At 29.7% G+C, this 25239-nt stretch overlaps 14 protein-coding genes across 14 annotated transcripts; 7 read left to right on the forward strand and 7 right to left on the reverse strand. All coding sequences in view use genetic code 12, as the record gives it.

Annotated features, from left to right (window-relative positions):
* Positions 1-314: 314 nt before the first annotated feature.
* On the forward strand, positions 315-677 carry SEN15 (Sen15p; the record flags this gene model as incomplete). Its single annotated transcript, XM_002550424.1, has 1 exon — positions 315-677. The coding sequence occupies one exon, from the start codon at positions 315-317 to the stop codon at positions 675-677; it is 363 nt and encodes a 120-aa protein (XP_002550470.1).
* Positions 678-684: 7 nt separating this feature from the next.
* Positions 685-2559, reverse strand: CTRG_04769 (uncharacterized protein; the record flags this gene model as incomplete). Its single annotated transcript, XM_002550425.1, has 1 exon — positions 685-2559. The coding sequence occupies one exon, from the start codon at positions 2557-2559 to the stop codon at positions 685-687; it is 1875 nt and encodes a 624-aa protein (XP_002550471.1).
* Positions 2560-2820: 261 nt separating this feature from the next.
* On the reverse strand, positions 2821-4206 carry CTRG_04770 (palmitoyltransferase; the record flags this gene model as incomplete). The annotated part of the gene is made up of 1 exon (XM_002550426.1): positions 2821-4206. One exon carries the CDS (start codon positions 4204-4206, stop codon positions 2821-2823), a length of 1386 nt encoding a protein of 461 aa, XP_002550472.1.
* Positions 4207-4510: 304 nt separating this feature from the next.
* Positions 4511-6061, forward strand: CTRG_04771 (uncharacterized protein; the record flags this gene model as incomplete). Its single annotated transcript, XM_002550427.1, has 1 exon — positions 4511-6061. One exon carries the CDS (start codon positions 4511-4513, stop codon positions 6059-6061), a length of 1551 nt encoding a protein of 516 aa, XP_002550473.1.
* A 269-nt stretch (positions 6062-6330) lies between these two features.
* Positions 6331-6825, forward strand: CTRG_04772 (succinate dehydrogenase membrane anchor subunit; the record flags this gene model as incomplete). Its single annotated transcript, XM_002550428.1, has 1 exon — positions 6331-6825. The coding sequence occupies one exon, from the start codon at positions 6331-6333 to the stop codon at positions 6823-6825; it is 495 nt and encodes a 164-aa protein (XP_002550474.1).
* Positions 6826-6988: 163 nt separating this feature from the next.
* CTRG_04773 (uncharacterized protein) lies at positions 6989-7690 on the reverse strand (the record flags this gene model as incomplete). Its single annotated transcript, XM_002550429.1, has 1 exon — positions 6989-7690. One exon carries the CDS (start codon positions 7688-7690, stop codon positions 6989-6991), a length of 702 nt encoding a protein of 233 aa, XP_002550475.1.
* A 219-nt stretch (positions 7691-7909) lies between these two features.
* CTRG_04774 (uncharacterized protein) lies at positions 7910-10000 on the reverse strand (the record flags this gene model as incomplete). Its single annotated transcript, XM_002550430.1, has 1 exon — positions 7910-10000. One exon carries the CDS (start codon positions 9998-10000, stop codon positions 7910-7912), a length of 2091 nt encoding a protein of 696 aa, XP_002550476.1.
* An 823-nt stretch (positions 10001-10823) lies between these two features.
* Positions 10824-11345, forward strand: SPC19 (Spc19p; the record flags this gene model as incomplete). The annotated part of the gene is made up of 1 exon (XM_002550431.1): positions 10824-11345. One exon carries the CDS (start codon positions 10824-10826, stop codon positions 11343-11345), a length of 522 nt encoding a protein of 173 aa, XP_002550477.1.
* Positions 11346-11705: 360 nt separating this feature from the next.
* On the forward strand, positions 11706-13001 carry CTRG_04776 (uncharacterized protein; the record flags this gene model as incomplete). Its single annotated transcript, XM_002550432.1, has 1 exon — positions 11706-13001. One exon carries the CDS (start codon positions 11706-11708, stop codon positions 12999-13001), a length of 1296 nt encoding a protein of 431 aa, XP_002550478.1.
* Positions 13002-13222: 221 nt separating this feature from the next.
* Positions 13223-15076, reverse strand: GGA2 (phosphatidylinositol 4-phosphate-binding protein; the record flags this gene model as incomplete). The annotated part of the gene is made up of 1 exon (XM_002550433.1): positions 13223-15076. One exon carries the CDS (start codon positions 15074-15076, stop codon positions 13223-13225), a length of 1854 nt encoding a protein of 617 aa, XP_002550479.1.
* A 381-nt stretch (positions 15077-15457) lies between these two features.
* Positions 15458-15892, forward strand: CTRG_04778 (uncharacterized protein; the record flags this gene model as incomplete). The annotated part of the gene is made up of 1 exon (XM_002550434.1): positions 15458-15892. The coding sequence occupies one exon, from the start codon at positions 15458-15460 to the stop codon at positions 15890-15892; it is 435 nt and encodes a 144-aa protein (XP_002550480.1).
* Positions 15893-17148: 1256 nt separating this feature from the next.
* Positions 17149-18114, reverse strand: COQ4 (ubiquinone biosynthesis protein; the record flags this gene model as incomplete). Its single annotated transcript, XM_002550435.1, has 1 exon — positions 17149-18114. The coding sequence occupies one exon, from the start codon at positions 18112-18114 to the stop codon at positions 17149-17151; it is 966 nt and encodes a 321-aa protein (XP_002550481.1).
* Positions 18115-18307: 193 nt separating this feature from the next.
* On the reverse strand, positions 18308-20134 carry CTRG_04780 (uncharacterized protein; the record flags this gene model as incomplete). Its single annotated transcript, XM_002550436.1, has 1 exon — positions 18308-20134. One exon carries the CDS (start codon positions 20132-20134, stop codon positions 18308-18310), a length of 1827 nt encoding a protein of 608 aa, XP_002550482.1.
* A 219-nt stretch (positions 20135-20353) lies between these two features.
* Positions 20354-21199, forward strand: CTRG_04781 (lipoyl(octanoyl) transferase; the record flags this gene model as incomplete). Its single annotated transcript, XM_002550437.1, has 1 exon — positions 20354-21199. One exon carries the CDS (start codon positions 20354-20356, stop codon positions 21197-21199), a length of 846 nt encoding a protein of 281 aa, XP_002550483.1.
* Positions 21200-25239: the final 4040 nt, after the last annotated feature.

Consider the following 25239-nt stretch of genomic DNA (forward strand, 5'->3'; position numbering starts at 1 on the left):
GGTACAAAAAATAAAAACCAAGAGTGAAAACCACTAGTAGAACTTTATTGTAGTATTTGCTTGTTTTTGAAACCATACATTACCATAAAGATCACCCTAAAGTGGAACAAGGGGAAGCAAATCAATCCGTGGTGGTGGATACACCTTGGTGGTTCATCGCTACCCAATAGGTTTCGATGAGTCGTGAGTGTGTGTCATTCTACACGACTTTTCTCGTGATCAAACCAAAAATGAAAAGAAAGAAAAAATTCCATCGGAGATAATTGTCAATAATGATTCTGAAGTAGTTTTGAAAAGAAGGGAGATAGTTTTCAATGACTACACCGATACCATTTAGTTCATCAATTATAGATCAAGTTAAATTGAATTTAATTCATTATAATTTATGGAATGAAGTTAATATACATGAAAATGATGGATATTCTTATTTATCTGGTAAACCACGTGAAAAATTGATTAATACAGATAATGAAATTAAAAAAGAATGGATTATTCCTAAATTACTTAAAGATTCAAAATTATCTGTTCAAGAAATAAATACATGGTTTAACAAAATAGAAAATGATCAAGGAGAAGGGAAACGACCGGAAAGATTAATTATTGGTATTGTTAATGATGATGGTACGGTTGTTTATTATTTCATTCATGATGGAATTGTAAAACCTAGACAAAATTAATGATATCCTATTTATAAATTGGTTTAACTTCAACGCTATTTATACTGTGAACTGGTGATATATTTAATCCCTGTTGTTGTTGTTGTTGTTGCTGATGAGAAACTGGTCTTCTTCTCCTAAATTGATAAAATTGTTGATCATCATCATATTCTTCATCTTCGTCACACTCATCATCTTCATCTTCATCATCATCATCATCGTCTTCTTCTTCTTCTTCATCAGTGACATAACCACTGATATTCCTATGTAATGAATTATAATCATCTTCATCTTCATCTTGATAATGACGTCTATTTTTAGGATTGATATTCAGTAATGTATGACGACTTTCTAATGCCAATTTATTTCTTATAACTGATTTGGAACTACTAAAACTTCCACGATTGTTCAATCTTTTAACTGATTCAACTCCATTTCCTTCATCATCATCATCATCATCATAATCAAGTCCATTTGTTGCATTTTCAAAGTATTTATTTTCAACTTTACGATGTTGAAATGGATTATTTTCATCTGATGATGATTTATCCAATTGTAAATATTGATAAGGAGGTTGTGGTTCTTTTCTATAATTATAAAAATTATCATAATCATCATCATTATCCCAATCATCATCACTTTGATTAAATTCATCATCTTCATCATTATCATCGTCGTCAAATAAAGCATGGGAATAATTGCTGGGATTGTAAAAATAATCACTATTATAATCCAAATTGTGACTTATTCTACTCATTCTTCTACTAATTGAAGGAGTTGGTAATTTCATTTGATAATCATTCTGACAAATTTGTCCAAATTTATCAAATTCAATCATAAATTCAAATATATCTTCTTGTTTAATTAATTTATTATTAAATCGAAAATTTTCATATAATTCAATTAATCGATTTATATTTGGAATATTTTCATGTTTATTATTAATTAAATCATATTCCATACATTGTTTAGCCAAATATAAGATAATCTCTTTCATTGATAATTCAATTGGTATATCATCTTGAGTTAATATCTTCCCCATATAAAATTTATCACCTAAACTTCTAATTATATCTTCATATTGAACATTTGGAGGTAATAAAGTTCCATCTGCTGCCACATCATCATTAACGATTTTCCTTTTAGTCGAATTAATCTTTTGAATATATTCTGGTGGTGATAACCCTGGATGATTAATAATACAATTTTCATCTTGTAAAGGACCTGCTTTGAACTTAATATCAAAACATTTTTGTAAATTATTATCAATATATTTGAAAACAGGACGAGGATAATCATTCTCAAATGGAATATAAAGACTCTTGTTAGGAATATCATTAAGACTTATTCTAAATTGATAAACTCTTGCAAGATATATAATAATCAGTACAAATAAAAATACCACACAAACAATAATAACAATAAATGTTTTAACTGCTGTGTCATTCCCAGTGCCCAAAGTTTGTACAACAACATCTAACGGAGTAACAGCTATGAATCCCAACATCAACAAGATACAAACAACCATAGACATGGAATAAATCCATCTTAATAATCGTTGTGGTAAACTTAGTATATTACTTGGAGTAGGTCGTACGAAATTTCCCGTATAAATAGTTGGTTTCTTAGTAAATGGTGTTTTAAAAGTCTTTCTAGATAGTTGTATAGCATTAGCTAGTGGATTATTAATAAAATGGATCAGTGATGCCTCGTCATTCATATAATTAGGATTATGTAAATTATGCGGCACTCGAAGACTTGTATTTGGTGATAACTCATCAGCATCATCTACTTCCCCAGGACCCAAGTTTGCTTCATTGTTTTCAAAATCCAGGGCTGGATTTAATTCACCTCGTTTGTTTAGGTCTGTATTTCGTAGTAGAAATCGTATCACTTGTTCCATTATTCTATTAGTTATTAACTTGTTGTTGTTGTTGATGGTGGTGTTATCAGTTGCTCCAGACGACGATGATATTAAAGATGGCGGTGGTGGTCCATATGGATAAACGTTTCATTATATTTTTTTTTGTGTGTGTGTGTGTGTGTTTTGTTTGACAAAGAGCAAAGAGTAAAAAAAAAAAAAATTATAGCGGCACTACCAATTGGTTCCATAGATACACATAAGGTCAATGTTTATTATACTTCTATACAACTTTCTATAAGACTATTCAAATGCTTTCAAGGGGTCGATTGTTTGATACCTTAAATCACCATCTTTGTAAATATCTAATGGGAAAGTCAACCCGACGCCACTTGATTTACCCAACCAATTGATGTATAAATTCCTGAAAAATGATCTTTGATAAACATTGACAAAATCACCATTTTTTTGTTTATAAACATAATTTAGATATTCTCTTGTTGTTATATTTTGACTGGTTAAAAGCCCATGAAATAATAATAACAACAACGGGTAAACGATACCTAATATTGAATAGATAACAATCAATAACCCAACTGGATGATGTTGAACCGACTGTCTCATATTGTGTATACTTGTCTCTTGGTGATTATGATTATGATAATGATGATAAATTCTATAAAAGCATAATTGAATAACTGATACAATCAACAAATAAAAACAATTAACAACAGTGATTAATAAAAACCATAAGAAATATTTATAATTCCTTTGTCCAATACAATTATTCAAAAAGATACAATGATGATCATGATTTAATACACATATATTACAAATCCCACAATGACTTGTTCTTGAAGGTCTCCAAACATGGCATGTAGTACAATATTTCACTTGGATTCCCAATTGATCTTTCTTACCATAAGGTAGTGTTAAAGTATTAAAATATTCCAGTGGAGGATCATCAATTTCCCAATGATCAATATGTCCCTGTGATTGTTGTTGTACTTTGGTTAGTTTTTTAGGAATATGAATATTCTTGGGTAGTCTTCCCGAATCACCTGTGGCTAATTTCAAAAATAAGCTAATATTAATCATCCATAAATAAATAAATATCATTGTTATAGCAGGTGATATATTGTTCCAATGCCATGAGGCTTCAAATATAATGAATAATACACCAGGGATAATAATTAACATGAATGTGATTATACTTGTTGGATTCTTACTTTTAATAGTATGTAATCTTCCACCTAAAAAGAATACATATTTGGAATTTTCAGATTTTTGATAATTCTTCCTGAGTGGCTTATCGTCATTGTGATCTAATAGATTTGGATCCATAATTAACCAATTTGTTATAAATTTATGTAATATTGAAACCCTTCGAGATTTCCTCAGCCTATGATTACTATCACTATCATTATTATAACGTCCCTCTTGTCTGTGGTGTGTGTTAGATTGTTGATCTTCATATTGTGGTGATAATGAAGGTGATATTTTTTTGAGTGCCAATGATCGGGTGAATTGGGAAGAAGGTCGATTAAAAGTAGAATCGTCTAATGAAGATAGTTCATACTTAGTAGTTACGTCATCAACAGACGACCTACTTGGTGGTATACTCATATAGAACTCCTGTTGATAATCCCTGGTTTGGTTGTTGATAATGATTTGTAATTGATTATGCATTTTTTTTTTCCCATCTTGAAATGGCTGTGATGAATTGATTCTTTTTTTTAATAATAACTAATCAATTACATAATCTCATAACGGGTAATCTGGACACAGACGGCAAGGTAAATCCGTTGTTCCATTGAAACCGGAAAAACTTGCAAATACAAGACCAATGATGGCTCACTTCTGACATAAACTATCCGTTATTACATTGGACACTCTATAACTAGATGATCTTTAATCACTTTCATGTTGTGTAACCAAGGTGATTTTCGTTCTACGCCAAATACAAAAAAAAAAAGAAAATGAAAAATGAAAAATGAAAAATGAAAAAAAAAAATTTCAACCTTTGAATGAACTATCATCAACCGACAGTCAGACCATGTTTGGATTAAGACTCCCAAGGAAATCACCTACTGGTGTGCTCATCCTGTTGAGACCATCATCAGTATCCAATCTATCTATTCAAAGATCAATATCGTTGCTTACAAAACAACCAGCAACCATTCATGCCCCGCGTTCTTTAAGATTAACAAGATCAATGATGAAAGTAACTTATTTGAAGACATCAAATTTAGGAACAGCTAAATATATCATTCAAGCATTAACAGGTATTTATTGTGGTATTGTTATAGTATCATTATTGCTGTTTTATATATTGTATCAAGATGCAAATGATCGTCAATTTATACCATTTTGGGATACTTCAATCGATGATAAATTGAATTCAGTTTTGGCCATTAATAAAGATGAAGTATGTGAATCTCCAAGACATGCAACTAAGCACTATCGTAGATTATTAATTGAATTAGCTAAACAAGAATATCCAGATTTGAACGAAGATCAATTTGATAATAGATTTAATGTTCCTATTTTAAGTAAAGACTTTTTAATTCAAGAGAAGACGCCTAAATTTATTAATTTTTATATTGATATGATTTTAAGGTATTGCAAATGCTTATTAAGTAAAGGAGAAGTTGAAGTTTCTATTGGTTTATTATCAAAAATTGTCAATGACGATTTTTTATTTTATAAAGTTGGTGATGCTGAAAAATTATCTTCAAGTAGTAGAATCTTGGCCAAGATTACTAATGATCCAGAACAATCTATTCCGATATTAACCAGAACCATTGATATGTTGGTTCAAAACCATCCAAATTCCATGAAAATTGATGATAATTATATCTTGGATGCAAATTCAAAAATATCTGATGAATTGATTAATTGTTTAAATGATTTAGCTTCAAATTTTGCAAAATTATCTAAATCTAAAAGAATATCCAAGAAACAAAAATCCGATTTATTAAGTAAATCTTTACAAATTTATTTATCAGAATTAAGATCATTACAGGATATTAATAAATCAATTGAATTGGGCAAAGCCAATCAAGCTAGTTATCCATTGTTTAATTGTGAACGAGCAAATCTCACCACTATGATAAACACCATTAAAGCTCATATTAGTGAAGTCATGTGGGCTAAAGGATATAAAGACAATGCTATTGATTGGTCAGAGCAAATATTGAATGATTTGTATATGGATAGATATTCCGATGCAAGAATTGGTCCTATATTACTAAACGTGTTGAATAATTTAGAGCTCATGTATGGTAATATGAAACAGCCGCAAGAAATTGAAAGAATCAAACAATTGAAACATGATGTTAGAATATATGATATTCGTAATAAATTTGAAAACATTTCATGGTATGATAAAACTATTAAAAAAATGAGTAAAGTGATCTATGCAAAGACTCCATTGGGATTAATTGAAAGATCTCTCAAAGGTAGATTTGATCCAAATCAAAGAATACAAAATTTGGAAGAATTTGAAGATGAAGATGATGAAAGTATATTTGCCATTAAATAGTCACGTGTGTTAATTTATACGCACATACATACCCGATCCTGTATATAACCGACCAATAAAAATGCGAGTCTTAATAATCATCAACCCACACAAAGTGCGGGCAGTCACCTGACCTGAGAATATCCCGGGAACGAAATGCTAAAGAAGAAGAAGAAAAAAAAACTTTGAACCAATCCTTCCCCCAGAAAAGTTTACTTACTTTTTTCTTTTCAATTCACCTTTGAGTTTCATTTCAGTTCTATTTACACATTAACCAACCAATTTTCATTATGTTATCTCGTATTGGATTGTCAGCTTTGACCAAAAGATCATTAACCCCAACCACATTCAGACCATTATTATCATTGTCTTCAACTCAAGCAGTTAGAAGTTTTAAAACTATTCCACAACCTCCGGGTTATATTGTTGGTACAGTTAATGATGCTTATGTTCCACCAGCTCCTCATAAAATTGAAGGTTCATTGCATTGGACAAGTGAAAGAATTGTAAGTATTGGTTTATTACCATTAGTTTTATCTCCATTTATTACTGGTGCTTCAACTATTATTGATTCTTCAATGTCTGCTTTATTATTATTCCATTGTTTTGCTGGTTTCCAAAGTTGTATTATTGATTATATTCCAAAGAGAGTTTATGGTAGTTTACATAATTTAGCTATTTATTTATTGACTTTAGGTACTGGTGTTGCTGGTTATGGTGTTTATCAAATTGAAAAGAAAGAAGGTGGTATTTCAAACATCATTTCTAAGATTTGGGCTGCCTAATTCTTGGAAACTCACACTCTTCCTTGGATAATTCACTAATTTAATTTTTTTTAAAAAAAAAACAAACAAACTATATTTCATGTATATATATATTAGCTTTGAAGTAAATATAAACATATATACAGAAATATATTAAATCAACATTATTATTTATTTATTTGATTCAAATATTATCAGGAGTTTTACGTTTTCTTGTATTTTCAAATCGAATAGAATCTTGAATTGGATTAATTGGTGATGATCCAGATATCACTAATCCTTCATCTTTTATCAATGATGTATTTAATCTATTTTCTATTTCATTTTTAACAGGGTTTAATTTTTCATTTATCCAATTTTGTAATTTTAATTTTGATAATTTAACCAGTTTAGTAACTCCTAAATCTTCATCTTCATTTAATACTCTTAATTTATAATCATCTTCATCATCATTATAAACATCTCGTAATATTTTCTTTTCTTTTATAATTAATACATTTTGAACATCATCAATTTGAATATTTATTAAATTTTGAAAATTCAATTCAATTAAAATATTATAAATTTTCCCAATATTTAAATCATAAATTTGATTAATTTTATCAAATGATATAATTTGATTAATAAAATCAGTATTTATTGAAATCAATGTTAATTTAATTAATTTATTAATCATAATTTCATTTAATTCAATATATTTTGTTTTATATTTATTATATTGTTTAAAATTACCAAATGTAAATAATTCTAATGTATTTAATAATTTATCATCATTATCATCTTCTTTATTAATTGATTGATTATTTAAATATGTCAACTCCTTTAAATAGTTGATCTTGCTTGGCTCTACCAATAAATCAGGTATATCTTGTATAGTTATAGTCATGGCTGATGATTAGCTAGTTGGTTGGTTGATTTAATACTCAAAGAGAAAAAGTTTGTTGATCTGTTTTACCTTTAAATCTCCTCAATTTTGATAACCACACGCCCCCTCCTCATTATCACCAAAATCACCACCATTAAACAAGAAAACTATAAAAATCATGTGTATATTCTAAGACTAATACTAACAATAAAAGAACCAATTAAACGAATGAATCGTGTCTCATTCAGTCAATTGTTTAAAAAAATAACCTATTATCATAGCAGACATAGCTATAGTAACCGTCTGTATATGTGGAGCATTATCCTGAGCAAATTTAATCAATTTATCCGGATGAATCTGTTTAGATTTCTTATTTTTATGGGTTTTAGATTTTTTGGTACTATTTTTACCCGTTGAATGCTTGGTAATTGATGGAGATAAATCACTTTCCGATACACTCTCACTATGACTATGTTCTTCAACTGTCGGAAATGGTTCAACTTCACTTTGAATGGGTTCCGGTTGAATTTTTGCATTCTTAAATGATGGTGTTCTTGATAAATCAGCAATAAAATTATTCAATTCTTGTTGTTGTCTGACTTGTTCATCTATTTCTGTAATAGTTACTCTTTCTCTAGCTTTTGATAATTCTTTCTCTCTCTCTATTTCACGTTGTTGTTCCTTTTCCCGTTCTTCTTGTTCTTGTTTTAGTTTCTCCTCATGCTCTTGTTTTTCCTTTGCATATCGCTCCTTTTCTTCTTGAAGTTCCTGAATTTGCTTCTCCAATAACTTAATCTTGTCTAATTTGTTCTTAACCTCTTGTTCATTAAGATCTCGTTCTTGTCCAATAGCAGTGTTCTTATTTTTCAAGTCAGTCAATAAACTATTCAATTTTAATTTATCATCTTCACTTGACTTAAGCTTCTTACCAAGTGAATCCAATTTCTTATTTTGTTCAATTGATAAACTTTTGAAGTTTTCATAATCTTTAAACAACTCTTGCAAGACAGTGTTTTGTTGTTTAACCCGAGTAAGATTCATAAGTAAAACACTAACAATGCTTTCAACACATGATGGACTACCAATTCTTGAATTGTTGTAAATACCAGTATTTGAATTAGAATATAGTCCTAATAAATAATCATCCAATTCGGCATTCACATCATTAAATAAATAATTCTCATATGATAATTGATGTTTAGAAACAATATTATCCGGGGATTGTTGAGATTTCTTTTCCACTTGATTACAAATATCTTCAATAAAAGATATATGTCTAAATTCTGGGCTATCTATTCCTTTACCATAAAAACTATTCCCTCCATCTCCATTTTTACCAATTCCGTTTTCCAATTGTGTTGAAATTACGTTAATATTTTCAATTTTCAAACTAATTTGTTTATGCGTTGATTCAGCTTGAACATTAAATCCAAGACAGACAACATCACCCATTTTAACCTCTGTTGGATCATTATTTAGTCTCACATCATTTAGATAAGTACCATTGGATGATCCTAAATCTTGCAACATTAATTTCCCATTCTTGGGATCAATATAAATTTGGGCATGATTTCTACTTAAAACTCTCGAGTCAAAATATCCATTAGTAACATCTGGTTTGTGTTTAGTACCCGTTGGTCTACCTAATTTCGTGGTTTCAGGATATGTTGCCACTGGCAAATGTTTCTTAATAAATGTATCATTTAATGGTAAAAGAGTCACATAATATTGGATTTGGTTACGTTTTCTTGGATTCAATGGAGATGGACCATGCGATGATTTAGGTAAAAGTGAACTTCCTGCTCCAACAGACGATGATGAAGAAGATGATGTGGAAACAAGTGGACCAGGTAAAGTTGAAAGGGATGATTTTGGTTGGTCTCTAGTTGCTGAACCAGAATATTTTGGTTTTCCCGGCATGGAAACAACTTGTGATTGAGAATTTGATCTTTTTCTTCCAGCTGATGAGGTGGATACACTGTTTATTGATTGTGAATTGATGGTGCTGGTTGAAATAGACGCTGGTGATTTGTTATCTAGTGGGGAGTTTGTGCCTGAATTACTTGTGGTTCTAGATAAACCAGTGGATGATTTATTACCATTACTCAAATTATTAGAACTTTTGATATAAACTATTCCATTCTTTTTGATTTCCAAATTAGGGAAAGGTTGTGGAGATGATGAAGGGGGAGTTTGATTTTTATTTGGTGATGATTGTTTCAGTTGCTGAGATTTATGATGATTTATTTGATGATGCTGATGAGTGGATGTATTATTATTATTATTATGGAGTAGTTGTGAACTCTCGATTGCTATTGGAATATCTGTCATGTTAACGGAATACTATTGTTATATGGATTTGTATTGTATATAAAAAAAGCAAGTATTATAAATTAATATAAGTTGACGAAGAAATACACAATAATTCCAGATTATTGTATATATGTAGAAAACAAAAAGGGGGAGGAAGTGGTAGATGTCTTTCCTGTAGTTGATTGAATAAATTTGAATATAAATTTACGAGTTGTTGGAATTGATTAGGTATGCTGATCAAAGCAAATGGTAGAGTATTGTTGATGGTTCTGAAATGGAAAATGTTGTTGTTGTTGTATGATTCCAATTGGAAAAAAAAAATTGATTTTTGTTAAGCGTTCTTTTTTTTTTTTGTTGTTTTTCTTGCTGTAAAGTACACACACTCAACTTGTATGTAATAGTAGTAGTGAAGGAAGGGTGAGAACGTGACTAATGGGTTAAGTGGGTAACATCCATGGAGAGAGTGAATTCAAATGGATAAAGGATTGGCAAGTATGATTGTCAAGTTGTTGATAATCAAAGATGGTTTTTGATGATTTGTTATTTTTCTTTTTTCTTTTTTGCTTAATTGTTGTAAAATCAATAGAAATCACACAACTTCTTTTCATTTTGATCGCCGTATCATTGAGTCGACTTCTATCGGTAGAACTTCTTATTCACGCCGCAGGCACCACCACCACAACTAAAACGCGCGAGTGAACAATTACAACCCGACCCCGAGCAAAACCACAACAGCAGAAAAGAAAAAGAAAAAAGAAATTGCTTCAAAGTAAAAATCAAAACAAATCAATCTCCTCTTATTTTTACAACTAATAGGCAACCACTAGACAACCAAATCATAATGACAGATCAAGATCATCAACCCAGATTCAACAACCTAGAGAACTGTACAAACTCCTTACGGGAATCAATCAATATACTTCAAAATTCCAATCAATTATTAGATGATACATTGAAAGGAAGTAATAGATTAAGTAAGATACTATCAACAAGGAAAGTCTTTGATGTTATACCTGAGTTGGATTTAAATGATGCTAAAAGGAATTTTGCTAATAACATAAACCCACAAATCAATGATAATTTACAGAAATTACTGGATGAATTGATTAAATTAACCACAAGAAAGAATACATTACTTAATGAATTAAAAATGCTCAAAGTAAGATCCAAAAAATATGAAAATAAACGAAATAATAAACCTACTGGAAAGAATATTAATCGATTATTAAGTGATGCTGATATTGAAAGTCTATTGAATAATCTGAAATTACAAGATAAATATGATATTGGTAAAATTAGACAATTACAAGTATTACGAGATAAAAAGAATCGATTAAAGTATACATTAAGTAGAATGAGTTGAATAATAATTAATTATGTAATTTGATCATCAATGATGTATCATGGAGGGGAGGGAGTGAGTAGTTTATTGGTTCGTAGATTGTAACTTGAGATTCGTATTACATCATCATTCACTGTAATTCAACTCTTTGTATTATAATTTTTGATCACGAGTGCACTACGCTGGATAGCCTGGGATTGGCAACCCAAGAAAAAAAAAATAATACAGCAAAACACCAGACAGCCAAACAAAGAAAAGAAATTCTATTACAGTATATAAAAACTAACTACAGAAGAAAAAAAAAAAACACTACGCCTGAAACAAGACAACATTTTCTATTTGCTGTTGGTAATATCAAAGGAAACAAACGTTATATTCGGTATGAAATTATCTACTGTGATATCTATTGCTACTGTCACTTCATTGGTGGCAGCTAAGAATGTTATTAATTTACAAAACTTACGACTCGGGGTTGAGGCTGAAGAAGAAACACACAAAAATGACAAAAGGGATCCTAAAAATGTTGTCAATTTACAAGGATTGAGATTAGGGGTTATCAATGAAGAAGAAAAAGAAGTCAATCATGCTAAAAGAGATGCTAAAAATGTAGTTGATTTCATTGGATTAAGACAAGCTGATGGGGAAAGTAAACATATTAACAAGAGAGAACCAAAGAATGTTGTTAATTTGGCTCATTTTGATGAAGATGACGAAGATGAAGGCAAGAAGAAAAGAGAAGCTAAGAGAGTCACTAAATTGCATGGTGATGATATTCTTAGTAAAAGAGATCCTAAAAACATTGTAAATTTACAAGCTTTAAAAGAAGGCTTTGAAGCTGAAGCCAAGGCTGCTGGTAATGTTAAAAGAACATTTAATGCCGAATTACCCCAATTAAAAATCTTGAAAGATTCTTTAGATGAAGGTAATGAACCTAAAAGAGATGCTCAAGATTTAGCTAGATTGGCTAGTTTAGTCGATGCTGTTGGTAAAAGAGATGCAAAGAATGTTGTTAATTTAAATGACTTCATTACCAGTTCAAAACCAGTCAAAAGAGAACCAAAGAATGTTTTCAATTTGGATAAATTTCAACAATCCAACCATCAAGTTAAACGTCAAGAAGAACAACAACAGGTTTTAGATAACTCTAATAATGTATTTACATTTGATTTGGCTGATTGTTATAATAATTTGTTGCAATCTGTTTTACCTCAATTATCTTCAATTTCAATCTTTTCTGGATACATTCGTCAATTTCAAGATATTGATGCTAAAACCGCTAATCCAAACGAAGTCATGTTAATTGTTGCTCCAAATGATGATGCTGTTGAAAGTAAATTAAATGATTTGAAACCATGGGAATTTCCAAAGTCTTTGGAATCCAATATGAATGAAAAGGAACAAGAAGATGTTGTCAATGATAATTTATTAAATTTCTTGAATGGACATTTGGTTAATAATTTTGAAAAGAAGTTAATCATTGATAAAAGTGTTTCTGATTCAGTTATCATTGTGACCCAATTAAATAATGGAAACTTTTTAAAGATTAAACAAATTCGTTCTACTGATAAATTTTTCATTAAACTTGTTGAACAAGAAAATTGGATTAATGTTGAATCTGTTAAACAAGTTGAAAATGGATTTGTTTTTATTATAAATGATTCTTTAGTCAAACCTTAGGAAGAATGGTTGTTTATTAATTTTGGATGGTTATTATTATTATTATTATTATTATTATTGTTTAGTTCGGTGTTTTTTTTTTATATCTCCTTTTTTATATATATATTTCGATTTGAATAAATATTGTTTAGTAAAAACAATCTTTTTTTTAACGTTACTTTATTTATATTTGATCTTCTTAATAATACTATACAAATAATCAAATAATACTAAATGATTCTTTATTCTAAAACACTGACACCAGTATCTTCTTTAGATTCACCATTATATTTATATTCAACTTTCCATTTAATTTTCAATTGTTTGCTTTGAGGATTTTCAATATGGAAATCTTGTTGAATACCATGATTAGTAAATCCAAACATTTTATCACTAGTTTGAGGGCGTAAATCTAATTTACAACTTTTTGGAACAGCAATTAAAAAAGTTAAATTAGAAACACTTGAACTTTGTAAATTACTGAATAAAATCTTACCTTGTAATAAAGTTGAAGTTGAATTTTGAACTCCAATTTCAATTTTTAAAATACCTCCTGGTTGAGCAACTTGAATCATTTTAGAATATCCAGTGTTATTAGTAGTGACTCGACTTGGTGTAGATGATGGGAATTGTAAAGCAAATGGATCTAATTGTTTGTTTGATTGTAATTGAGGAGATGGAGAATTTAAATCACCCAACAAATCAAAGTTTGATGCTGATGATGATGATTGTGGTGCAACACCAGCAGTATTGGATTGTAATTGTGGAGATGGGGAATTCAAATCACCCAACAAGTCAAAATTAGATGATGCAGTAGTATTTGGTCTTGAAGTTGGGGTTGGTTGTTGTAATTGATTAACAGGTGGAGTTGGAGTAGCAAATCCTGAATTGTTACCTAAAGAAATTGAACCACCAGCTCCATATAAATTAAGTGGATTAACTTGAGCACCACTTGAACCAATAGCATTAGAAGTATTAGCATTGTTTTCACCAAAAGTCAAGTTAGATAAATCACTTAATAAATCAGTATAACCTTGTTCTTTTGAAGCAGAAACATCTTCAGGTTCATCATCAAAATCAATCAAATTCAATTCTTGTGAAGCTGAACCAGTTTTAATCTTACTTGCTTCAGCAACATTTCCACCTCTTAATAATTGGAATTTGTTAATCACTTTATTGGCATTATCATTCAATTCCAATAATTTATGAACACCTTCTTCATCGTCTTCATTTCCTTCTTCCAACATTTTATTAATAATTGGTTGAGAACTTTTAACAGCAGAGTACAATTCAATAATTGCTTCATCGGAATTATCATCAATTTTACCACCTTGACTTTCAATTGAAGTCAACATTTCACCTAAAATTTCAACTTTTCTAGTTAATCTAATAATATCTTGTTGAATTTGTTTTTTGTTTTCTTGAACATTATCATCTTTAAATCCAGCCATAATTTTCATCAATTTATTAGCTTCTTGTAAGTCTTGAGGTCTACCTCTTCTAATCAATTCTTGTAATTTAGCAGAATGAACAATGGCTTCTTCTTTTTGTAAATCTTCTAAAGATTTCAAATTATCAGTTGGATTTAAAACAGCAACATCTTCAACTTTAACTTCTGGGAAAACATAACCTTTATTAGATAATAATCTATGCATATCTTTAATATAACCAAAATCTTCTTTATACTTTGAAGTACGACAAATAGTTTGATACCATTCTTCAATTTGGGCTAAAATCAATCGATGAACTCTAGTATATCTCATTGGAGGTCTTTCAGGAAATCTTTTGACCAATTCATTCAAGAATTCTTTTCTCAGAATTTGTAAATGAAAAGGATATCCACAATTCTTAACTAAATTATCTAACAAAGCAATTGCCAATTCACTAATTTGGGGATCTCGTTGAGCAATCAATTTAACAACAGCAATGGCTGCATCTCTTGGTGCTGACCCTTTTTTAGCATTAACATAATCACAAATTTCTAAATTCAATGCTAAATTTGGTTCATCATTGGTTGGTCTACAAGCTCTGTAAATTCTTCTTAATAACTTTGGATTGATCTTATCCAATGAATAGGATGATGAAGAAGAAGACATGATTATTCAGACCAATGTACTAATATATATATATGTATATAAATGTATAATTATATGGTTGTTCTTGTTGTTCGTGATAAAGTGTTTAGTAAGAATGATCTATCTTTTTCGAATGTCGTCCAAAATTGCAAGTTGAATTTCCAAAGTATGCCGAAAATTTTAAATGAGAGAAAAGAAATAAAAAAAAAAAAATTCCGCAAGAAAAAGAAGGAGGAGGAGGGTAGTAGTGTGCAATGGGATAAAAAGCGTGCCATACAATAACCATTATACAACCACAGACACACAGACATAGGCAGACAAGAATATTCACAAAAAAAAAAAAAAAAACTTTAACAACCAATTGGCAACCCAAGAATCAAGTTTACAACATTAATCAACAAGATGTCAGATCATGAAAATGAAAGATTACTACTGGAAGAACAATCCGTTGAGGTGACATCACCACTCCCAGAAGAACATGCTCCTAATGAAGAAGAAGGACCGGTCTCTCCAGTGCCGTCAAATAGTGATCCTGATCCATTGGAATTACGTAAATTGTCATTAAGTTATGATTATTTAATGTATAAAATTAGTGATTATATCAATACATTAACAGAACAAACATATCAAGCTGTACTATCAAAACAATATCAAATCAATCAAGAATATTTAAATGATCAATTGAAATTATTTGACAATTATGAAAAAATTGATGATTTACTCAAAATGGTGAATAATTTAGAGATGGAGTTTTTGAAATTGGATCAATTGGATCAATTTATATTAGATTTTAAACAAAGATTAAATGTCCTAGAATATGAATTTGATAAACTATAAAAGTGGTACATGTCATTTGTATGTATATGTGTGTGTGATCATACTTGATTGTTGACTTCGTGAATACGGTCGTTAGTGTATGTTCCTGGTGTTGATACATTCTGTGGAGGAGGAGGAGGTACTGGTCGGTTTGTTGAAGGTTGTGTAGTACCAGCAGGACTGGTTGTTGTTGTTGTTGTTGTTGCAGGCGCAGGTATTCCTTTGTTACCATTTTTGGACTTGGCAGCTACGGGGATTGTTTCTTTGTTTCCATATTTTTTAACTAAATGTTTCTCCAATAAGACAAAATTTCTTGAATTACATTTATATAAAACATTAATGAAATCACCAACTATAGGAATTAACCCAATACCAAAATCAAACATTACATTGGCCATCATTTCTGTTTCCAAAGTTTTTGGTAATCCCCCTTGAACAGTTTTAGCCTTTTTAACTAATTGTAACGCAAAATACAATGCAATTATATCACCAATCCAAGGAATTAATCCAATTAAACCTGCCCAACCTAATCTTATCCCACATAAACTCAATTGTAAATCTAATCTATAAGCACGATTTTTAACACTGGTTAATACTTTTAAATCATGATCAGGAATAAAATTAGGCAATTTTCTTCTTCTTTTAGATCCCTTTTTCTGATAAAAATGAAGTTCATTTTCAGGAATTTCTTCAAAATAAGGGTCCTGTTGAGCATCTCCAAAAGTAACCAATTGGTCAAGTTGTGTCTAAATAAGTTAGTATCAGTGATGATGTAACTGTGTTGATTATATACTGATAACATACCTTCTGTAAGAAGTATTTATACAATAATTGAGACATTGTTTATTGTCCTATGGTGGTGATTACGATAATCAATTGATAGCAAAATAGAGTTGTTGTGTTGTGTTGTGATTTTTTTTTTTTTTTTTTTTGCTGTGGTTGCCATTTGGTTGCCATTTTTAAATGAAACTGAAATTTCAAACTCATCCATCCATCTGTGTGTTTATCTCTCTTTTGTTTTCCAGTCGAGGAATGACAAAATGCATGGAACCAAAAAAAAAAGGTGTGATCGAACGAGGCTGGTACGAGGCTTGGACCTAAAAAAAAAGTCTATCGCGAGTTTACGATGACCTTTCTTACACTCACAACCCCCTCCCCTCCCGCATTCCAATGTCACGTGCAAAGCCGCTAAACATTTTTTTAAAAAAAACATTATAAACACATTAAATTATTCTTTCATGTACTTATATATACACATAGTCACACAGGTAAGACTATTACAACTTACCTTGTTTTTCAAGTTTCTTTCTGGCAAAATATTCCTTTCTCATATTTCTTAAATCAGGAGGAGTTTCAATTCCCATTTGTTTTCTAAATTCATCAACATCTTGTTCTAATATCTTTTCCCAATAAACATTAATTAAAGGTTTTGAATAAATACCATTTTTAATGGCCCAAGGATAATAAATTTCTCTTAATCTTTTTCTTTGACTTGATTTTAATCTTAATGGAGCGAATAAAGCACCTAATCCCGTCATTGGTATACCAATATTCATAAATTCAAAGACTTTAACTGATATTTCCCCTTCAATAATAATAGGTAATCCAGTTATAGCATGATAAAAATCATGACATTCTCTATATCTTTGAAAAATATAACTTAATTCTTCATTATCTATATATTTAACTTGAACTCTTGTATCTGGACTAACACCTTCTTTATCTAACCAATTAATATAATTTTTACCAATTGTATTATCAGGTAATGAACGTAAATAATCTAAATTTAAAGAAGTTGAAGTTATTCTTGGTTTTTCTTTTAATATTTGTCTACCTATTTCATCAGATAACATTGTTTTTTGTAATTTTTTCAAAATTGGTTCAATTGCTGTACTTTCTCCAAGGGCAACAATATATTTATTTTCTTCAGGATGAAAAAATGATCCAATACTTGATCCTAAAAACATTAAAAATTTTTCATAATTATATAATGGTACATGTCCTGGATAATCTGGTTCTCTTCTTTTAAAATATGGTTCTGCTTGATTATTACTATTATTATTATTCAAATATGAAAGAGTTGGATCTTTTGGCATGTGTAATTCTCCATTTTCCATTTTTGAAGCTAATTGGTTATTCTTGGAGAAAAGTATTGAACCAAGAAATGTGCTGGCAATGGTTGACATAATATAAGTTCTCTTTTGAGATACTTGTACATTGTTTCTAATCGCTGTTCTCAACATTATGCTCAGTGATGGTAGATGTATAGTAGTAGTTGTTGATGGTAGTTGTTGATGGTGGTTGAAATTTTTTTTTCTCTCCCTTTGTTTGGTTGAATATCATACGATTGCGAATGAATGAATAAACGATTGCAAAAAAAAACGACACGATTGGGTGAATTAACAATGAAGAATTATAAAACACACATTACACACATTATATATCATATAAATTACCTACTATACAGTCTAATAATCGAATAATCAACAATTTATTCATTCCTTTATTTAAGTATTCCCCGTCATCTTGAAATATAATCAAAACCAGCTTGATTGAATTTCTTAAATCTTGTTCAGTTTCATCTTTATATGAAATATCTATAATTGATGATAATTTCTTGTTTAATTTAATAAATTTTTCAATTAATTCATCCATGGTAACATTTGGTTTATCTTCTTGTGGTTGGTTACTATTATCATTATAAAACAATCCAAGTCTTAAATCATTTATAATTTTAGATAACCTTTCTTCTGTTATATTTTCATTAATTTTATTTTCAAGATATCTTGTAATTATCTTATTTATAGATGAAGTTAATTTAGTATTCAATAGAACAAGCGTTTTCAATGATTTAATCATATTAAATAGGATTGGTTTTCTTTTCAGAAAATTAAATATCGTTTCAATTAATGAAAACACTGAACTTTCAAAAACATTAAATTCATCATTTATAGTTGATTCATTTAATGGAGTATTTTTAATTTTACCATGATATAATACAATTAATTTAGTTAAATTTGTATAAGTTCCATAAATCCAATCTCTAACTCTTTGAGATATTGGTTTATTCTTATCAACAGGTACAATTGGAACTGGTTCATTTTCAATTAATAACAAATCCAATATGTCATTCATTTTATTAAATATAAAGTCCAGTGATGATAATTTATCAACTATATTTCCAATTACCAAATCACCAACAATTAAAATAATTAAATCACTTGAAATTTTCGAACTAAATGGATTCAATTCAATATTATCATTATCTTCTTCTTCTTCTTCTTCTTCTTGAAATGTGACTAATAAAATTTGTTTAATTAAAATTCTATAATAATTAACAGGATCATTTTGAAATAATATATGAGAATTTGATAAATAATCAATATTTAAATCATTTATATTCTTTTCTTTATTAATATCATATTTTAAATTATTTTCATTATCACATAATTCAAAATATTCATTTTGAAATTTATAAGGAAATGGTCTTGAATAATCTGATGATTCAATTAAATTTGATAAATGATCATTAAGAATATTAATCAATTGATTTGATAAATCTAATATATTAATTTTTGAAATTCTTGATATTAAATCTTTAATAAACTCAATTATTAAACCATCATATAATCCTTTTAAAAATTCTAAATTTGATGTATTTAATTTAGTTAAATACCATGAATTTATAAATTTAACCATTATTGAAGATAAAAATACATGAATTATTAAATTTAATTGATTTTGAGATGGGATTAATTTAGGTAAATGAATTATTAAATTTTTAATCGATTTCTTATTATTCTTGATTAAATATTTATTTGGAACATAAATCAGATATAAAAAATTCAATTCTTCAATTTGATTATTTGAAAACTCATCATTTATGATACTAGATGGTGATGATGTTGACGACGATGTGGTGGTATTAGTAATCGGTGTTGTTACATTAGTGGTGGTGGTGGTTGGTAATTCTTTCTTGAGTTTAAATTCATTGATTTTCTTACTTCTTCGATAATCTTTCTTGATGTTATTAGGAGATGATGATGATGATGGTGTTAATGATGATGAAATAGATGATGATGAAGATGACGCTGTATTAGTTGGTCTAACTGTTGCATTACTACTTGTCGCAATGGTACTATTATGGGTGTTATGACCATTGTTAAAACTAATCACGTTAGTCGAAGTGATGGCCGTTGATGGTCGAGGCGGTTTAAAAGAAATACTTTTAGGTCGTCTGTTACTATTGCTGTTATTGCTCATCGTTGTCGATATCACTTGATGGCTTTGTATTTAATATGAAACCTGTGAATATAAATATCGCCAGATTTTCACTTCACTTGTCCCTCGGTAATTAAAAAATTTCTCTCTTTGTTTTGTCTTTTTCTGTTTTCCTCCTCCGTTCCGATTCGTACCGTTTAATTACAACTAACAAAAATTTTTCATCAATTGTAATCATCAACTATTTTTACCAACAAAATAATGATCGGGAACATGTCGTTAGCTACACCTACATCCAGTGCATTTACTTTCTTACGAACATATCATACCATACGTCCAGGATATAACCTATTAAAGCATGTTCATTTCTCAGGAATTTCAACATTTCAACATGGTTTAAATGTACAAAAAACCATTGCTGATCGTCATTTAAATTATAAAACTTTAGAAACTAAAGTTCGTAGAATGCAAAGAAGAAATGAATTGAAAGATCCCAATTTATTACGTAAAGTTCATTCTTTACAACCTTCACCTACTATTTTCACATTTGAATTTCATAATGTTTATGCTGGTGGATTAAGACTGAAAAATGAAATTAATGAAATTGATATTGAAAATTTTAAAAAATTAGGTAGTCGATATTATCAATTAGATAGAGGTGGTCAAGTTACTTGGCATGGACAAGGACAACTTGTTGCTTATTTAGTACTTGATTTAAAATCTTTTGAAAAATTATCAACTAAATGTTATGTTAATAATGTATTATTAAAAAGTGCTCAAAATGTATTAAAAGATAATTATAATTTGAATACTATATTAACTGATAATCCAGGTATTTGGATAAATGATGATTTAAAAATCGGTAGTGTTGGTATTAGAGTACGTCATGGTATAACTGATTTTGGTATAAGTTTAAATATTAATCCTGATTTAAAATATTTAAATACTTTTGAAATGTGTGGTTTGAAAAATAAAAGAGCTACTTCAATTAAAGAGCAACTTGGTATTGAACCAAAAATAGACGATGTTGCTGATTTATATGTTAAAGAAATTGCTAAAGCTTTAGAAGTTGATAAAATTGTCTCAATCACTTCTGATGATTTGTAAATAGATACAGAGACTCTCATACACACACACATATATATACATACATATAGATGTTATAGAAAATAGACATGTTAATATTCATCATCATATGACTATGGATTAATCCGCCTTCTCCCGTTCCTTCGTGTTGCATAAATTATGGGGAGATTTATGCATTGAATTTAGTCACCAGGTTTAAAAGGTTCTTCTCCTTAAATTATTTTGTTTTTTTTTTTTGGTGTCGGTGCTACCAGTTGTCGTTTCTCAAAAAATTATCACCAAATTTGTTCAATCAACCAACCAACCATTAATCCAAGTTGTAACACTTAAAATAAATAATAATTAAAATAACTGTCTATTTATACTTTAGTTTCGCATGTAAAAGAAAATAAATTATACATCTAACTAAATACAACAGTTAATAAACATTAATAATGCAAATAAATTTGATAACTACAAAACAGAAGTTGTTGATTGATTTTTTTTTTTTTTTGGTTTTTCCTTAATCTTTTTTTAAATAATAACAATGATAATTCTCATTCATCTTTGATTTCCCTTGAACTTTAGATCATCTTTCTAAAAAAAGTTTTTCTTTTTCTTTTATATATCTCTAAACCCAAAATTTAAATATTAATTATGTATGATTAATTTTTTTTTTTATATTATTTTATTTTTGTCGTAAGTTATATTGATTTCATTCTAAACTTAGAATAAAGCAATACCAACACCAGCAAAAGCAGCAACAACAGAAGCCAATTTACCAGTGTTAGAAGAAGCAGCATTTCTAGTAGATGAAGAAGATGAAGAAGAAGAACCGGAACTTGAGGAATCAGAAGAACCAGAAGAAGATGAATCAGTTTCATCGGAAGATGAATCAGTAGCAGTGGATGAACCAGATTTCTTAGAAGATGAAGAAGAAGTGGTTTGTCTGTCTTCACATTGGAATTTGTCACCTCTAACGTCACCGTTGGAGTTCAATTTGTTGAAAGCACTACAAGACAAGTCACCATCAGTCTTCAAGGTGAAACCACCAGCAATTCTGGTCAAGGATTCAAAAGTACCATTGTCAAAAGTACCGTTAATGTTAACGGAACCACCAATAGATTTCAATTCTGGGAAACCACTGAAAGATTTCAAATCATCGTTATCAGCAATGTTCAAAGCACCACCGATAGTAGTCAATTTAGGGAATTCCAAATCAGTCAAATCTTCATTCTTGTTAATAGTCAAAGAACTACCAATGTTGGTCAATTGAGCAAACTTGATTTTTTCAACAGAAGAAGAAGAAATAGCAACAGAACCGTTAGTGGCAGTTAAGTTTGGAGCAGAAATGGAGTTGATGGATTGCAAAACAATGTTCTTGGCACTCTTCAATTGTGGGAAGCTAACATCGACTTTTTCAGCATTGTAGGAAATATCAAGAGTGTCAGTAACTTCTCTTAAACCAGAATCAATGGAATCAATGTTACCATTGTTGTTAACGTTAAAAGTTTGCAATTGGTAAACATCAATACCAGACAATGAAGACAAACCGGTATCGGAAATAACAACGGATTCAGCAGAAGTCAAACCAGAAGCCAAACCAAGATCTTCCAAAGCTGGCAAAGCATTCAAGTTCAAAGAACCAACAGTGGTCAATTGAGCCAAGTTAATACTGGACAAGATGGTGTTACCGTTGAATTCCAATTCACCAGAAACCAATTGTAAAGTTGGAGCATTAACAGTGACGGCTTTGGTGGCATTGTTAACATGCAAGTCACCGTAGAATTGTTCCAAACCGGTCAATTGGATATCACCAAAAGAGTCACCTTGGATGGTGACATCACCAACAGCAGTAGCACAAGCAGCAATTTGTTGAACTTGAGCAGAAGCAGTGGCGGTGAAATCTTTGAATGAACAACCAGATGAAGCAGTTGGAGTAGCATTAGTCAAAGTTGAGTCTAAAATTAAAAAAAAGAAGCAATAGTTAGTATTGTGTTTCTAATATCGGTTATATAATTTCTTTGCAACACTTTTACAACCAATTCATTCATTCAATCATTCACAAAATAAAATAAAATAAATAAAAATTCAAAAGGTAAACAATTGTCGTGTACAATTGCCAATTAAACTCCTAACCGAATTTTTGCCTAAAATGGACAAAATAAAATACTAACCAATTCTGTTTGTGTCGTGTTCACACCAGAAATGTCGACCCAAATAATCTCGCTTATATTTGCGTGTCTGTACCAAGAAAAAAAATTTTGGGAATTATTTGATCTCCAATGAAAAATGTGGTTGAGAATGTTGAATGATTAACAATGCTAATTCCCAACACACTTTTGACACAGACACCAAAGATAAGAATAGGTAACAACAGGGACGAGAATCGATTCAACACATCACCAAAAAATTATAAGGAAGTAAAATCTTCATTATTTGTTTAATGGCCAGCCACAATTAGAAATCCACGTAGATAATAATTGCAAGATCAGACCAGAAAAAAAATGGTGTGATAGTGAAAAATCTCGATTGTAGTAAATTTATTCCCATTGAATAGTTGATAGTACTTATTGGAATAAGACTCGGTTAAGAATTCCAATTGTACCTATTTTCCATTAATTGTGAATGATGTTCTCTATTTGATTTGAATGAAAAGTGTTGCTAGTAAATTAGTTAGTAATAATAGACGAGGAAATACATACTATTGGCAGCAGAAGCCAAACCAGCAATAGCTGAGATAGTGACAATATTTTTGAATTGCATTTCTATATTTCAATGAGTATATGTGTATGAAAAGGGAGATGTGTTAGGAATTGGTTGGTAAGTGGTAAAACTAGATGAAAAAAATAGTGGAAGATAATGAAGAATGAATTGAAATAACGAAAGTAAAAAAAAAAAATTTAATTAATTAGATAGACAGATAAAAAAAATTCAATGAAAATGATTTCTCCTTTCTAATAAAGTAAATTGGAATATGAAAAGAAGGAAAATCCAAAAAATATAAAAAAAAAATTTTTGATGATTAAAAAAAAAAGTGGGAAATATTTCAATCTATTTATACCTTTTCCATTTCACTATGAACTATATCTCTATTCCTTCAATTGGTTGTCTAATGAATTATTGTCTGTGTACTAGGTCGTGTTCCGTCAACCAAAATTTATTTTTCGTTTTTCCTTTTTGGTTGTTTTGTGTAATGGTCAATTTATTTTTAGCCCGTCGTGCACATTACACAAATCACCAATTGTGAATTCCGGCTAGAATGTAATCCATCCACTGGTTAGTTGGTATATATTAAGCCACTATCTTCTACTATATACACCAGGCGATGGTTAGTCCTACATCCCTCAGGTAACTATTCAACTATTATGATCATACACTCCTATGGATTTGAATTGTAGTAAGTGATGAATCAAGCATTTCCTGGTTTGTTTAAATGGCATTTTTGCTCGGGCCCCCCTATATCATTGCTTTTCAATTTTTCATTGAGGTTATATTGCTTTGCATTTTACGCTTAGGTTTAAATTTTTTTTTTTTTTTAAAATTGTTGTTCAATATTTTTTAGTCTATGCTTTGTTTATCCCCATTATTGTGTACATGTGTGGTGTAAATAATCTTATTTTGTACCATATTATTTTTCCTCCTAAATATGGTAACCTCATCAATTGATTTGAATTGATTGTGTGATAAAATAGAGAATCAGCCATCACTAATACAGCAACTACTGTGAACACAACATTTACAATAACATCATCAACATCATCATCGTCACTAATAATCCTCAGTTTATTCAATTCTAGAATTGTACCATTCATCTCAGCAGTTATTGCCAGATGTTCATATCCATGTGTCTATGCTGAATTTTTTGTTTCGGTGAAAAATTTTCTTACAGGTACACGCCCCCCTCACTTTGTCTCTTGCCCCCCTCGGGACGCACAGAGCGAAAACATTAATTGATTTCACACCCATTGTTTGTTTGCTAGAAATCCAACTAACTTTTCATCGTTGAAAACAAAAAACAAAAAACCCACAGCCCATGTCGTCGTTGTTGTTGTTGTTGATGCTACTTCGTCAATTCAAAT

Source organism: Candida tropicalis, assembly GCF_000006335.3.
Source record: "Candida tropicalis MYA-3404 genomic scaffold supercont3.6, whole genome shotgun sequence".
NCBI lineage: Eukaryota > Fungi > Ascomycota > Pichiomycetes > Serinales > Debaryomycetaceae > Candida > Candida tropicalis.